The sequence below is a fragment of the Camelus ferus genome, chromosome 17 (assembly GCF_009834535.1).
Source record: "Camelus ferus isolate YT-003-E chromosome 17, BCGSAC_Cfer_1.0, whole genome shotgun sequence".
Lineage (NCBI taxonomy): Eukaryota > Metazoa > Chordata > Mammalia > Artiodactyla > Camelidae > Camelus > Camelus ferus.
The window spans coordinates 29,655,426-29,671,683 of NC_045712.1; the positions used below are offsets into that span (position 1 = coordinate 29,655,426).

Genomic DNA, 16,258 nt, shown 5'->3' on the forward strand with positions numbered 1-16,258 from the left:
CAGTGGGCCCCGCATCGGACAGGGAAGGGGAGGCAACCCCGCCATGGTCCATGGCCAGCTTGGCTCGGCCCACGGGGCGTCTGGGAGGCGTCCACCAGCTCCAGAACAGGGGTGTTAGGGGAAAGCAAGGGCCGAGTGTCCAGATGGGGTGAGAGCCAGGTCACACGCGCGTGCACAGCACACACACCTGGGCATGTCCGTGCCTGCCCCTCTTTGCATAAAGGAATTCTGTAGGGGTTCCCAGGAAGCTCGTGACAGGACCCCCGGGGGGCAGGGGCTTGGGTGGACGTGGGACTGTGGGAGGGGGCTTTTCAACTTGACATCTTTTTGTTGTTCTTTTGAGCCGGGAGAGCGCATTAGAGATTTGAAAGTAATTTTGAAAAGTGTGTCAGTTACTGGGTTTGAAGTGAATTGGCTTCTTTTCCGGAGATTCGAGGGGCCCCCACCATGGAGAGACCTCCGCGTGTCCTCCACCCTCAGGGCCAGTGGGGTTGGCATATCCTGGTTGGGGGCAGCCGCCTGGATGACTTCCAGGGGTGGGGACCTGGGAGCAGAGGGCAAGGGACCCAGGCCAGAATCCGGGTGAGGCCTCTTGCCAGCTGAGAGGCCTCGGGCAGGTCTCACCCTCTCTGAGCCTCGATTTTCTTGTCTGTAAAGTGGGGATACGACACTCCAGCCCCTGGACGATGCAGTGAGATCATGGCAGCATCTGAAGAGGGTTGCAGCATGGCCCTCCCTCCTGGCGGGGCTGGACAGACTGCATCTCTCTGCTCCCTGCCTGCCAGCGAACCAGGCACAGGATTAACAGGACCTGGTTCCCAGACGCGACACCCAAGGGCACTGGGCACAGGCCTGTCCAGGCTCCCGGCTGCGAGGCAAGTCCTCAGCCCCACTCCCTTGAGCCAGGGGAGGCTGGACGTGCCCTCACCCTGAACATGCTCAGACCCCGCCCTTGCTGCCCACCTGCGGGCAGTGCCCCCACCCATCCTGAGCGGAGGTCCGGGCTCAGGGGTCATGACTCCCTGGGGCTCTTCCCGGCCAGGGTCTGAGGGGAGCCCCCACCCCTGCTTCGTCTGTGCACCTGGTCACGTGGTCCAGCTGGGATGCGCACCTGCTCTTCCTGTCTGCCCCTCCCTCCACGGGCAGCGGTGTCTCTTACTCCCTGTCGTTTCAGCCTGTGCTCTGAATGATGCCTCTGTTTCCTCATCTGTAAAGCGGGCTGGTCGTGAGGGGTACCGGTCAGGACCAGGCTCTCAGAGAGCGGGGCAAGGCAGGGTTGCGCGGTTAGTAGGTGGGATGGACAAGTCCTTGTCCCGAAGTGGCCGGAGACACCCCCACCCCCAAAGTTAAGAGCCGTTTCTCTAGACAAACGTCCTCATGGTGCAGGTGGGGAAACTGAGGTGCAGAGAGGGACGAGGGGTTCCCCCCACCACCTGGTCTCACCCCAGGGCCCCTGCCACCGTTCCAGCTCTCTCTCCACACCTGTGTCCAGGGGAGCCGGGCAGAGACACCACCTCCCCCTGCCACGGAGGGTTTTCCAGACTCGGGTTGAGCTCTGGGCAGGGCAGCCTGGAAGGACGGAGGGGCACGGAGGCCAGCCCAGGACAATCACTCACTGTGCCTGCAGTCAGGGCTCTCTGGGGCCCAGAGCCAGGACAGGAAGGCTGGGATAGGCGGGCAGGGCTCTGTGGCTTTCTCAGCGGGAGGCCCTGGGGGGATTGGGGGGAGGGGGTGCCAGCCTGGCAACGCCTCACGTCTGTCTAGTATACAAGAAGCCCTCAGTCCGCCAGCCTCCAAAGCCCCTGGGGCAGGAAGATCACACCCATTCTACAGACAAAGAAACTGAGGCTGAGGCAGACTGGAACTGGGCACCCTGGCGGGTGACATCCAACAGCAGCTTCACCCCTCAGGGATAACTGGACAGGGTCAGAGGGCAGCCTGGTCACCTCCCACCTTCTCTGCATCCCCGATTCTGGAGCCCCAGAGAGGAAGGGTGACAGAGGTGACAGCTGACACCCGGGGCGGTGGTTGGGAGTGAGCGAGCCCGGCCTGGCTGGCCACTGGGTGCTCTCTGTCCGGGGCTGGCCGGGGACTCAAGAACATGGGCACAGGGAGAATGGTGCCCAGTGTCTGCCCCAGATGGAAACTTCGGGAGCCCTGGGAGTGGCAGACACCCCTGCCACTGTTGTGAGAGCATCAGTCCAGCCCCTTGGGTTGGCATCCATGTGTCCCCAGAGCCGTGCAAACATCCCGCCCTGTAAGCCAGAAATTCCAGGAACGGGTCCTAGAGACACATCCGCCACCTGCACAGAGACCTCATTGAGGGGCAGCCGCTCAGCCTCTGGATGGTGTCGGGGGACCACACGGGCAGCAGGGTGTGTGCCCGGGGTTCCGGGCAGCTTCCAAAGGGTGACACAGAGGAATGTTTGACAACCGAAAAAGCACATTGCAGAGAAGTGTGAAGTGAGGGGGAGCATGTGGTACAGGACAGAGCGTACTTTTGTGTAACCAAAAAGCACTAAGACCGGGTTTGGGTCCCAGGCGCACAGAGAGGCCGGCCGAGAGGTGTCCTCAGACACCACCGCTGGCTGGTCCCTCGGGAGCTGGGCCGGGGGCCGTTTTGTTTCCCTTGTGGGGCTCTGCTGTTACTTGCGGTGGGTACTGTGGGTACGTGTGACTTATTTAGTGAGAGGGAGGTGTGCGGTTTCCCTGCCCCTTTGGTAATGGAGGTAAATTTCACAAATAACCCCAGTCCAGGGCCCGTGACTGTCTGGAGCCACCCTGTCCCCCAGGCCAGGCCCCCACCCCCTGCTCAGGCTCCTGGGGGCTTTAAGCAGACGCCCTGGGGCGGGGGCCCCGGGGAGGGTCCCGTCACTCACGCCACAGCCTCCAGAACCTGCCCTCTGCCCGTCCTGCCCCTGTCCTCTGTCCTCTCCCTGCTTCTCAGAAACACAGTCACCCTCCGGCCAGAGACACAATGGCCCAGAGCCACCCGTGACAGCCCAGACCCCACCCTAGGGCCCTCCAGGGGTTTATTCCAAAAAGCACAGGGTGCCAGGAGGAATTCTTGCACCGGTCAACATGTTCTTTTTAAAATTAACAGAACTTTCTAGGCTGGGAGGGCCCTCGAGGATTAGCTGGTTAGACCCATCTGGGGAGCTTTTAAACACGGAGGGGCACCTTTGTTTCACTGAACAAAATGTGCAGGTGGCAGGTAAACACATGGGACGGTGGTCAGCGTTGAAAGCCATTAGGGCAACACAAACTGAAACCACAGTGAGATTTCACGCCACGTCCGTCAGCACAGCTGCAAGTAAAACGCGCCACGCCGAGCGCCGGCAAGGCCGCCGAGAGAAGCGGCCCCTCGGACGCGCTGCCGGGAGCGTGAACGGTCCGGCCGCTGGGAGGCGGTGTGGTGGGCTCTTCTCAGAGTTAGTGCGCTCCTGCCAAGCGACCTGGCTGCCGCACTCCTGGGCACGTGTTCCAGAGAAAGGAAGGCTTACGTTCACACAGAAACCTGTCGGAGAACACTCATAGCTGCTCTGCCCCTCACAGGCCCCCCAAAACCGGAAACTGCCCAACGTCCCTCAGCGGGTGAATAGATAAACAAATTGTGGTACATCCATGCCCTGGGACGTTGTTCAGCTGTAAGAAGGAAGGAACTATTGATACGTGAACAATTTGAATAAACGTCCAGGGAATGATGCCGAGTGGAAAAAAAAAAGCCAGTCTTGAAAAGTTATATACTGTACGATCCTCTTTGTGCACATCCTGAAATGCCAAAATGACGGACAGAAGCCATCAGGGGTGAAGGATGGGGAGAGAAGTGGGTGTGTCTGCAGAGGGAGGGGTGGCGCCTGGAGAGGGACCGGTCCCGGAACGCCCGTGGTGGCGGGCGCTCATACACAGCGATGTGTGGCAAAACTGCATCGCCTTAGACAGGCCTCTTCACTGTCTCGGGCCAGTCTCCTGTTTTCTCCATCCTGAGTCCCCCTGGGGTGCACTGCTGGGGTGGCTGCAGTGGCTGATGGCTGGCTGGTTGGCGGCATTTTTTGTCCACAGTGTTATTACTGGAGGAGGCGGGGGGAGGGGTCTTCCCTGCATATTTTATTTTGCAACTTAATGTGAATCTGTTGTTATTGTATTTTATTTTAAATTTATATTATTTTTTGGAGGAGGAGGTAATTAGGTTAGTTTATTTTATTTTTAGAGGAGGCACTGGGGATTGAACCCAGGACCTCATGCATGCTAAGCATGCGCTCTACCACTTGAGCTATACCCTCTCCCACCTGTGGTTATTTTAAAGTAAAGAGTTTAAAAAAAAATACCGGAGGTGCAGAAGCATGCCCCCGGAGGTTCTGTCCTGGGCTGGAGCCCAGGTGTCAGTACAGCTGTGTTTCTTAGAGGCGTCCCAAGTGAGGACCGCGCAGCCCGCGGTGGAAGCACTGGCCACTGCCTTGCTTATTAGCAGAGGGAAACTGAGGCCAGAAAGGGGAATGGGACTTCCCAAGGCCACACAGCTGCTCCAGGAGGACCCTCAGTGCTGAATTAAGGCTTGGGTTTTTCCTGCTGCTCCAGGCTGGGGCTGGACCAGGCTGGTTTGGGTTTGGGGGTTTTTGAATGTAAATATGTATTGAAATCCAGCGTACGGCTTGTTGAATTGTCGCAAACCGAACCACAGTCATGGAACCAGCACCTGGGCCCCCAGGCAGAAGCCACCTAGCCTCCCGGGATCCCCCTGGGGCCCCTGCAGGGGCACAGTCCACCCCCGAGAGACCCCTCTTCCTGACTTCTCACAGCACAGGCTTGCTTTTCCTGTTCTTGGACTTTGTAGGTGGTCAGGTGCTGGTTGGAAACCGTGCCAGGGAGGCTGAGGGCCAGTTTACTCTGAGGGAGATGGAAGTGGCCTCCCCAGGAGCCTGATAAAGTAGGGCTGGGGGCAGGGATCCAGGGAAAGGACAGTCCCCTCGTCCAGGGAGGCTGGGACGGGCTGTTCACCCCAAGCCCACGGTGGAGGCAGGAGGAGGAGCTGGAGCCCTGCCCGGCTGACCCAGAGCTCCGCAGTCCATGAGCTTGGTCCAGGGTCCCCCAAATATCTTGGGGCCCCGTGCCGGGGGGCGGGCAGGAGCTCCAGCAGAGAGACAGAGCTCTGGGCTTGGGGCCGCCACACCTCAGTAAGAGCCAGTGGCACTGAGCAGGTTGCCTCTCAGAGCCGCGGTTTCCCCTGTAAATGAGGATATTACATATGTGAATAAAACAAACATCTACTAATACAGAATCAGTGTGTTAAAACGCAACACGTTAACATTTCATTTGCATGCTGTCGGAAGCATGCCTTCGTATGATGCGTAACGTAACATGCTCCTGTTTGGGGCCTTATCCTGGCCATAGCTGGACTCATAGAATGCTGACTCTGCGCTGTTCTCAGTGTACTAACCTATTTAATCTTCCAGAGCATTATAAAAGAGGAGTGAAAACTGAGGCACAGAGAGGTTCATTAACTTGCCCAAGGCCACACAGCCAGTACATGGCAAAGCTGGGATCTGAACCCTCGCCCTCTTGGCTCCAGAATTAGCGTTGTAAGCTTTAGGCTCAATAAACATCTCAATAAACACTCTTGGGTGTGCTGTTAGTAACAGCGTGTGGGTATCAAGGACCTGCCGGCCTGTGCCTCCCAGTTTACAAAGCACTTCTCCCCCGCAGGCAGCATCTCCCTTTCTCGCAGCATCTGGGCGAGGTGGGGCTGTTGTCGCTGCGGCTCGTTCCTGGTGAGGAGGCCGAGGTGTAGGGGGCCGTGTCCTGTCCCATCCTGGCCCTGAGGTTTGAGCCCAGGCCTTTGGTTCCCAGTCCAGCTGCTCCACGCTTTCCACGCACCTGCGCTCTGGGACCTGTCCTGCCCAGGCTGTACCTCTCCTGTTTGCAGTCTGGCTGAGCAGTGAAGGAGGGTGGTGGGCAGAGTAGGCCTCAATCTGCAGCTGCGTGGACCCGGCAGGGTGCCTGGAAGAGGGAGAGTGCTCATTCACAGTCAGTCCCAACAGGGCGATCAGGAGGTCAGCGTCACAGGGTTGAGGACTAGGCCACGGCAGGCCAGGTCAGCCCTGCTGGACTGTGAGGGCAGGTCATGCCCAGCAGAACATCCCCACCTTTGTGTGTGCTTTGGTGATGGTACTGTCTGATGGAAAATATTGTGCCCCCTGCAATATCTTGGACCCAGGTGCCACAATATGGTGGAGTGTCACCTTACCTCCCTCACAGGCTGTGATGGAGACTTGTCAACGGTCAAAACCAATGCTGAGTACATAGGAAGTGCTCAAAGAATATTCACTGTTCTTAGGGAAGTGGGAGAGAGAAGAAGGGGGGGCAGGGAAGGAGGGAGAGGAAAAAAGGTAGAAAGGAGTCTGATTAGGGGGACAAAGTAGGCAAAGAAGTCTGCACAGAGGAGTTGACATTTGAGTAGGGTTTTGGAGGGTGAATAGGAGTTTGCTGCAAGATAAAGAGGTAGGGAGTGGAATGGTGTTCCAGGTACAGGGAGCCCCGAGCCGCATCATCAGCATTTGTAAACGGGGATCATGATGCCATGTGCCTCCTGAGATTCACACGGCAGGTTAGATAAGGAAGCGTTTGGAGAAGGGACTGTGAGCTGGGCAGGCTCTCTGTGGCAGGCCAGCATGGTGCCACATGACCATGATGCGGTCATAGCTGGACTGGAGCTGGGAGTGGAATCCCTTTGCTGGTGGCAGGGCAGCCTGGGGCCTGGGCAGGACATGCCCTGGGGAGCCCCGCCCCGCCTGCCGGCATCCCTGTCACATCGCAGTGGAGCTGCCTCATGCAGCACATCCACATCGGTGCGGCCAGGAGTGGGTCATCCTAATCTGGGGCTTCCTGGCGGCCAGGATTCCTCACCACACCCCACACGGGTCCCAGCACAGTCCCCGCAGGGGAGGGAGGGGAGGCCCGCCTGGCCATCCCTGCCCTCTCCCTCCTAGAAAGCCTCTCAGAGTGTTGGCCACACAGCATTTCCCTTCTCTGAGCCTGTTTCCCTCCTGGGGCGTCTGTGGGGCCTCGGGCAGGGCTCCCCCCCCAACTATACTCCCCACCTCTAACCCATGGTTTGTAGCAGGTAACAAGGTCAAAGGAGACTCCCCACTTCACCTCACCCGGAAGTAGGAAAGTTGTTGAATGTGATCAGGGACAGAGCACTCCATGCAGAGGCAACAGCAAGTGCAAAGGCCCTGGGGCAGGAATGAGGCTGGTGTTGCAGGAGCAGGGAGCCCCAGGTGGTTGGGGGCGGGGGTAGGATGAGATGAGGGTGAGGGGGCAGGGCCAGCTCATGCTGGGAAGGGGTTGTCTGTGCGGGGACGGAGCCCATGGGCAGAGCTGCCAGCTGGCGGGCTCAGGCCACACCCCAGGGCATAGCTCTGACTGCAAAGAACCTCTGCTGGGAGGAGTCCTGTGGAACCTTGGGCCTTGGCTTCCCCATTCAACGGGGAACAGTTGGACTTGACATTGTCAAGGGCCCCTTGGGACTGAGCGAACCCCCAACCTGGTGTTGGGGTGGGGACAGGGCAGCTGTTTGGCTGACCCATCAGAGGGAAAGAAAGCACATGGTTTCTCGCACGTGGGGCCAAAGGCTTTCCCCAGGGCTGCTCACCTACCCCAGGACCTGAGCTGGGACGCAGCATGGCCTGAGCTCGCATGGCCCTGGGAGGTTGTTGTGTGGGGTCGTCAGTAATCCTGTCTCACTTTTGGCACCTCAGGAGCTCCCTGGAGACCGGAAGCAGCCTCTCCAGTGACAGATACAGGTACTGTTGCACCGTCTACTCCTGGCCTGCACCAGTGACCAGGACCAGCCCGAGGTCCCCCCAGTGTCCGGGCTCAGCCCGAGGTCCCCCCGGTGACCAGGGCTCAGCCCGAGGTCTCCTCAATGATCAGGATCAGCCCAAGGTCCCCCCAGGACCATGCTCAGCTGACAGTTCCTCTGAGATCCAAGGCTGTTGGTCCCCCAGGGGCTGGGTGGCAGCCGCAGTTCCCATGACAACCAAGGTTACAGCCCGAGGGAGAAGCGACAGTTTCCATTAGTTTTCAGACCGTGCTTGGTGGACTTGGCGGGTGTTTGAGGGTCTTGAATCTTGGTGTTTCTGTAAGATGTCTTGAGAAGAAAGGGCTGGAGACTGGCCTAGGAGAAGGCCCCTGGACAGGGGTCAGCAGGTCTCTGCGCACGTCTGGGGGCATGAAAGACCAGGCACCAGCAGTTGGTCCTGGAGTGAGGTCGGCGGGGGGTGGGCTGGGAGGGGACGTCTGTGCCACGCGTAGGGGTGACAGAAGTTGGCGAGGGTGGGAGGTGAGCCTCTCCCAGGAGAGGGCATGCTTTGTGAGGCCCTGAGAGGAGTGGACGTGGCCGGGGCGCTGGGAGGGAGGAGAGGGCAGTGGCGGGGCATGAGCAGAGCCCAGCCCCCCGAGGATCTCGGCCTCAGTGAGAAGGGATTTCTGCAGTTCCCCATCCTGCCCCGTCAGGTGGCCATAGGTGCTGTAACAGGATGAGATGGTCCTAGTGACCAGCTCTGAAACCTGGAGGTGGCCAGGGCTGTGAGAAGGGTTGGGGGTGGCCATCTGGGTGCTGCCTCCCTGAGCCAGCTCGGGGCTGGGCATCCCGGCAGCCCTCGTGGAGGACGGAGAGCAGGGCCGTCCACACACGTCCACACGCCGTGTAGTCCTGTGCTCGGACGCTCCACAGCCACGGCGGGCGGTAACAGCGGGCGCTGGCGGTAGGGGAGGGCTGGCGGGCTCCCACTTCCTCACGCCCACACAGAGCTCCTCGCCCGTTTTACTGAAGTCCCTTGTTCAGGGTTCTCAGCTGGTGGGCGGAGCTGGGATTTGAACCCAGATCCTGGTGTGGACACTGCCTGGTGCTGCAGCACACTCCATGCCCGTGTGTGCACATTTCCTGCACAACCAGAATCCAGAACGTTCTCACACTCCATTCCCTCGGCAGCCAGACCCTCGCACCGTCACTCTGTGTATGGTTCTCGCACACTGCGGCCACACCCCGGTTTCAGCCCAAAAGTGATTGCACGCTCACACTCAGACATACCCACACACTCAGGGGCCCCTGCCTGGCTGGTCCCAGGTGCCCTGTGTGTGTGTGTGGGAGTCGTGGCAGGGCCGGCTCGGCCCCGGGGGAGAGAAGGTTCAGGAAAGTTCTGTAAGCAGCTGGGCCCTGACTGCCCTTCCCCCCTGGGGAAGGCCGCCCGCTCTGCCCCTGACCACCCGCGGCCCTGCCTGGGGTCAGGCTGGGGAAGGGGCTGGGTGGGCTCTGGCCCCAGGGTGTCTGGGGGCTGTGTTCGGGCTCCAGCGAGTCCCCTGCCCCCTCACGTTTGACCGTATCGTTCACCACCAAAGCTAGGCCCCGCTCTTGGCCACATAAGGCAGGGCGGTCATGGTCAGGGAGTGGCCACAGTGACCGGCGCTCCCCAAGGCTGGCCGCGCTTGGCCTCACAGCCAGTGGCCCCGTGCCTTCACAGCCGGGGGGACGAGCTGGGCCCCTGGGCTCTCCTCACCTCACCCCCTCCATGCTTAGACCTGATTTCCTGAGCACCCACAGGTGTTGGAGGCTCAGAGACCACAGCGAGCTGCCCACTGCCCGCGCAGAGACACTGCAGCGGGGCGGCCAACGGACAGAGAAGCCGAGTTTTAATGTAACATGTCAGGTGGCGACAAGGGTGTAACCTCAAAGCTGAGTCACGCTTTATCCGGGGCCTTACTGAGAGTGCTAGGCCGGGAGACAGCCTGTCGGCCTCTGAGGGAGGCTCTGAAGAGGTCGGGGAGGGGCCAGGACAAGGAGGAGGTTTTGCTCAGGGCGGGGTGGGGGTGGGGGGTGGGGGTGGCTAGGCAGACCTACATCAAAGAAGGCTGCTGGTCACAGAAAAAGCCGTCTCAAGCTAGTGACTGCGGTGCTTCTCTGTGCAGGAAGATGCAAGCGTCAGGGCTCACTGAAACGGCTCCTTAGATGTGCATCTTAACTGCCCCTGAATCCCTGCAGGGGCACCTTCAGGGGCTGCCGTGGTGGTTGGTGGATTGGTGACTAGCAGCATTCTTTGCTTCTGAAATGGCGGGCAACGTTGTTGTTGTTGTCCCCAAGCGCTATAAAGAAAGGTAAGCCAGGGTGAAGGGGACAGTGACGGGAGGTAGTCAGGGAAGGCCTCTTGGAGGAGGCATCGTTCAGCCAGACCGTAAGGAAAGGGGGGCGGGCAGGGGATGAGCCATGCGACTGTCTGCAAGAAGAGCATCCAGGCAGTGTGACAGCCAGTGCAAAGGTCCTGAGGTGGAGCTGGCCCAGCACGTTTGAGGAACAGCAGGTGCTTAATGAGCTCTACCCGCACCCCAGCGGTCTCGCCTCACGTCTCACCTTCCCAGTAGCCTTGGGACGGAGGCAGAGCCCAGCTCAGACCTCCCATTTCACAGATAAGGAAAACTGAGACCCAGAGCCCCAAGGAATGTTGGTGCCAGACCCAGGCCCCCGCCTCCTGCTCCCGCTGCTGCCGGGCCTCTGCCCTTTCTGTGCAGCAGGGCCACTGGCCTGGCGGCTTCGTGGGAGCCTCTGAGCTGGCCGGTCCCACCGGAGGAGGGTCTGAGGCCTGCTCACAGCCTGGGAATTCAGAAACAAAGGTCCCAGCCAGTAATTGCCTCCTTTCAAAGACACAGCCGGCTTCCTCTGCTGGGCGGGCGTGAGAGGGAAGCTGATGTCCTGTCGGGGGAGGGTGGGAGGCTGGCTCTGCCGGCTGGAAACAGGCCCCCTGCCCTCCTTCCTCGCCTGCCCTGGCCGTCAGCCCAGTTACCCAGCGGCTCACCTCTCCCCAGCCTGGGCGGTGGACTGCGCCCCACCTGCGTCCAGCCCGGCCGTCCTAATGATGCTGGCTGCGCCCCCTCCCCTCCCTGGGCCTCACACTCCCCATTGGTAATTGGGAGCCTCCACGGAGCCCCTGGGAACGCCTTTCCATCCACTCCCGAGGGAGGGCTGCTCTCCAGAGCTGCTAGGCTGGGTCGTTCCTGGTGGGGGGGGCTGTCCTGTGCACTGTGGGACGTTTGACAGCATCTCAATGCACGTCCCTCCCCACTGTGGCAACTCAAAGTGTCCCCAGGCATGGCCAGTGTCCTGTGGGGGCAGGAGGTGGTGGCACAATTGCCCGGATGGAGAAACACCCTCCTGAGGCTGATGGCATTGTTTTTGGTTTTGCCAGCACAGGGGAGGGGGTGGGGGATGGGATCAGGCCTGGTTCCACACCCAACCTTGGGTGCCAGACAGCCTGCGTGGGATCCGCGGGCCCAGCCCTCCTGTGGCACCAGCTCTTGTCTGAGGCCAACGTGCCTGGATGTCATCCCTCATACACAGGGATGGGGTCTTCTCCGAGCCTCTGTTTCTTCATCTATGGATGGAGAGGAGCAGCGAGCTCTGCTTACGAAGATGTGATAAGACCACTGCTTTTTAAACAGTGTTGAGCAAACAAGGGGCCCCAGGGAGCAGGCGGGGCGAGTGTGGTGCATTCAGGAGCGCCCTGCCGTCCCGCCGTCCAAGACCCTAGACCCCTGCACCAGACGGCGATCGGGCCCCTGCACTGGCCCGGCACTGCGGCGAGCCGGGCTGGGCTGTGGTGCTGGTGCTGCAGGTCCAGGAGAAGGAGGCAGGACACAAGCAGACAAGTAAATAAATGGTCCTTGCAGAGGATGGCGTGTCCCGGGGAGAAAGCCGGGGTGGGAGGATGCGGGGGGCTCAGATGGTCAGGGAGGCTCTGAGGGGGCTGGAGGTGCGGTCTGGAGGGTGGAGAGGAGCGGGGACGGCATTATCTAGCAGAGGGAGGGCCCAGAAGGCGGAGGTGGATCTGGGGACCTGACAGGAGCCAGGGGTCTGGGCACCGGGAGCCGCAGAGCAGGCAGACGGTCAGTAGGAGCCTGGGCACTGCAGGCCAGTGGATGATCGGGAGTTTGGCCTTTACTCTGAGAGCAGGGGGTGCCGCGTGAGGGTGTGGTGCAGAAGAGAGGCATTTTGAGGTCCCTGTGGCGGGTGTGTAGGGAAGGGGCCACGGGGCGTCCAGAGCGGGAGCTGGACCTTCCAGGATGGGCGGGGGCGAGGCTGGGCCTGGTGGTTCCGCTCGGCCACCTGTGACCCGTTCTGCCTGTGGTTCCCGGACCCTGGCCAACAATGTCCCCGGCTGGCTGGCTGCCCCCCCACAGCCCACAGGAGTCCCCTCCCGGCAGCCAATGAGCTGCTGTCATCGAGGTTCCATGTTAGATTTTATCGGTGTGTCCCTGTCACCCGGGCAACCGCGCCAGGGGCCCTGTCAGTCTGTCTCCGCTGCCTGCTCCCACCCACACCACAGTGGCTACATGGTGAGTTTTTGCTCACGGGCTGGATGGGGATTCCGCTAAACGTACTCGATCTGGCAGACGAGGTGGTGTTTGTCATCTTGCCCTCTCCCTGCCTGCAACCCCCACCCCCAGGTCTTCCTGGCCTTGGCCACTTTGGGCCAGGCAGGTGGCTGGGTGACGGCCTTGCCAGGTGCTGCTGCGGCCACCAGGGGCCCGGTTGGAAGAGGGGGCTCACAGAGCCAAAGTCGGGAGCCCAGACATCCAGGCCCCCAGGATGCTGGGCCCGGGGCCCCCGCAACTCGGCACAACCAGAGCTTCCCCCGTTCGCCCCAGGGTCCCACTGGGGAGCCCCGAGAAGCACCCGCCACCAGAGGCAGCCTGAGCCTGAGGTTGCCTGGCGAGCCCCGCGAGGAGTCGCTGGGCTTTTGTGCGCTGCTCTTTGTATTGGAGGCGTGTGCTGCAGGAGCCGGCCGGCGGGGCTGGGCCATGTGAGTGGGGCTGCCGTGGCAGCAGGGGCCGGGGCGGCCAGAGTGGCCCGTCCCTCAGCTCCCCAGCCCCTTTCCCAGTCTTGGTGGAGGTGCCACGGGGGTCGAGCCACAGACTGAGAGGCGAAAATGCTCAAGTTCAAGGCCTTTTGCCTGGATTACTGGCAGTTCCTGTGCCTGCAGCCGCTGCACGGAGTCTATAAAAGGTATGTGGACCCGGGAGGGACCGTGCCATGGGGCAGCGGGGCTGGAGGGACCGTCCCCGCCTGCCGAATGTAGGGCCTCCTCGTCCCTGCGCAGGGCCCCCGCTGGCCTTTGCTGTGGGCCACACTGTGCAACTCGGCTTAATTGTATCCCCCTCCTTCCAGCCCAGAAACTGGTAGGATTTCTATGGAGAAGTGGTCACCCGAGACAGCCCTGTGGCCAGGCGCTGAGTTTCATTGTTCCTTGCTGCTGGGATCGGCCCTGGAGTGGACTTGCTCTGAGCAGTCGGACCCCACAGGAGGGCAGCCCCCACCCCGGCCTGGCCCTGCCATCGTCCACTCCCTCTAACCTCACCGGCAGCTCATGTGACTAATGGGCTTGACTGCCTCCATCCCAAGCAGGGATCTGAAACTTATTTCGGGGTGGGGTGCAGAATGGGGAGAATCCCTGGCCTGGAAGTCAAGAGACCAGAGCTTCAAGTCCCTCCCCCTGCTGTGTGACTTCAGGCAGGTCACTTTCCCTCTCTGAGCTGGATCCTTAGGGATTTGGACCTGATGATGATGTAGGGGCATTTGGGGACTGCTCCCTGAAATGATGCGGGCTGTGGACATGACCCCCATGTCAGGAAACCTGACAGTCTCTTCCGCGGGTGTGTTCTGTCCACACACACGCCCTGGCTGAGAACCACCAGTGCCAGGCCAGCGGGAGGGGCACCCTGGATCCACCGCTGTGGTCACCTTCAGTGGCGTGTAATTAAAGACCTTGGGGGAGGGTGGCAGCACCCCAGCTACTCGAGGGACACTAGTTTGATTCCGCACTCGGCGAAGTCTGTGTCTGCGGCTATTAGCATGCGAGCGGTTCTGGGGGAGTGTGAGAGCTTTTCTTTCTCTTCCAGAGGGCTTTCTCATGGGGGCGGGGTCTGGAGGTCTCACAAGCAGCCTCCAAAAGGAAGTCCCTGCTCCTGGGTGGGTGCCAGGGAGAGGGCCCGCCCAGCATCCGATGAGCACCAGCCCTGCCCGGCACACCCTACGCGCGTGCGGGGGACCAGCCTTTCCCGCCACCCGGGGAGTTTGTTCTTATGGGCCCGGGGCGCCTGGAATAGTCTGGCTGCTAGTTATTAGGCGTCCACCGAGGGTGCCCTTTACTCTCTGGTCAGTCCCTCACCCCTACTGCAAAAGGGGCACTGAGGCCCCACTTTGAGCAGTTAAGACCCAAGGGCAGGCGGCCAAGTAAGTGTGGCCACAGGATTTGGACCCAGGTCTCTCTTGTTCCAAGCCGGACACTCTCTCTCCTGTTCCACAGCTCGGGTGAGGCAGTATGCGAGGGCAGAAGGGACAAAAGCTGGGTGGCCCCACGCAGCAGGGGTCAGGCAGACAAGGCAGGAGTTGTGGTCAGAGTGCTGATGGAGGCACTAGTGGGTCTGGACGTGGGGCTTCATGGAGGAAGTGACAGCTGAGTGGGCAGTGAGGTGTCTGGAGGAGTTGGCTGGACCGAGAAGGGGAGGGTGAGTGTTCCAGGCAGAGGGAGATGCACGTGGGAAAACCCAGAGGCTTTCAAAGGCCAGGTGTCTTCAGGTGGTGGTGAGAGGCCCTGGAGCTGGGAGGGGGTCAGGGTATCGGAGACCAGGACCAGGGGCTGGACTTCCTGCTGCGCACAGCAGAGGATGGTGGGCCGGGAAGGGTCTGAGGGAGGGAGTAGCAAGTTGAGAGTCACCTCTGGGAGTCACATGGTCCTTAGGGAGGACCTGCCTCGAACTCCAGGGGCAACCAGTGAGAGTGCCCTTGGCCCCGCCCAGCATGAGAAGTTCTTATTCAGAGTAGGTGCCCTTTTCTCAAGCCCCGAGTGTAGCCCAAGGACAAATGGGACACTGTCCTCAAGGAGCTCCCAGCCTTCTAAGGGAAAGAGACCCACTCACAAGCCTTGAGCGTTAAGGGTGGGGGATAAGTAGAGGCGGCACAAAGATACCATCAGCCCGAAGGAGGCCATCTGGCCTCGGAGAAATCAAGGAAGGCTTCCTGCAGGAGGTGTCAAGTCTGAGCTAGGCCTGAATGTAGGAGCAGAATTTTTCCACATAGGGAAGGGCACTGTTGGCAGAGAGCACAGCATGTACAAACATGTAGAGGTAGGACCGAGCCTGACGCAGTTCAGAAATGGTCAAAGCTGAGGCGGAAGTGTGGGGTACCTGTCAGGCAGTGAGGCTAGGAAGGAAGGTGGGGGTGGGACTGGTGGTGCAGAGGCTCACCGAGCATCGGCTACAGGACGTGGAGGATGCAACTGTCCCATTTCCCAGATGAGAAGATGGAGACTCGGGGAGGAGCAGTAGCTGGCCCAGGGTGGCCCGGCCTGGCAGTGGGGCCCTGGGACCTCGCCAGGCCGCACGCTGCCGGCTGAGGAGGTCCGACTGCGCCCTGGCAGATAAGATGCTTGGGGCTGGGGTCGCTCCTCTTTCCATTGATTAGTGTCCAGAAATAACGGTGGCATGTCAGTCAGTGAGCGAGAAATTCCATCTGTACGGCTAGACCTCGTCCGGCGGGGCTTCGGAACGTGCTAGGGGAGCGGCTCCTGGGGGCGTTGCGGGGTCAGTGCCGGGGAAGCACTCAGGGTGGCTCACGTCCGGGGCTTAGGAAAAGGCGGTCGCCGCGGCCCCAGCACCGCCCACACCAGGAGCTTCCCAGACGGACCAGTGGGCTTTTTTCCTGATGCCCTAAGTCCGCCTTGTTTAAAACAGCGACCCAAAACTTGCGAGTATGAAAAGGGTGTTTTGCAGACAATGCATAATTAACCACTTCTAAACACAGGGTGTGAGAGGCTCCCTCGAAGCTGTTAATTATTCTTCATTAGTAATCTTAAATTCATGCAAAATAATCCTGGCATCCTGCCAGAGGCTGGGGCTGCGGGAGGAGCAGAGCTGCTGATTTCAACTGGAAAATGCACAGGAACGTTCTGGGCATCTCTGCCTGCTGCCTGGGGCGATGGCCACCCTGCAGAGCCTCAAGCTTGGGCCCAGAGGCCACCGTGGGAGGCACAAAACCCTGTCCTCCGGCCCCAGGGTGCAAAGAAACTGGGGACAGTGGTCTACCCATCTGTAGCCTGGCTTCAGAAAGGAACTGTTAGAACGTAGGAGACGGCTGTCAAGTCCCATTCCACACCAGTCCCAGCGCCAAACCTCAGCAGGGCCCCTGTTTGGGGTGTTTATGTCCCACACA

General features: G+C 60.5%; 1 protein-coding gene across 1 annotated transcript in view; it reads left to right on the forward strand.

Moving 5' to 3' along the window:
* IQSEC1 (IQ motif and Sec7 domain ArfGEF 1) overlaps positions 1 to 16,258 on the forward strand; it is a 281,388-nt gene that overhangs the window by 152,336 nt on the left and 112,794 nt on the right. Inside the window, 1 exon segment of the mRNA XM_032458746.1 lies at positions 7,758 to 7,802. Coding sequence (XP_032314637.1) covers positions 7,758 to 7,802 — 45 coding nt within the window.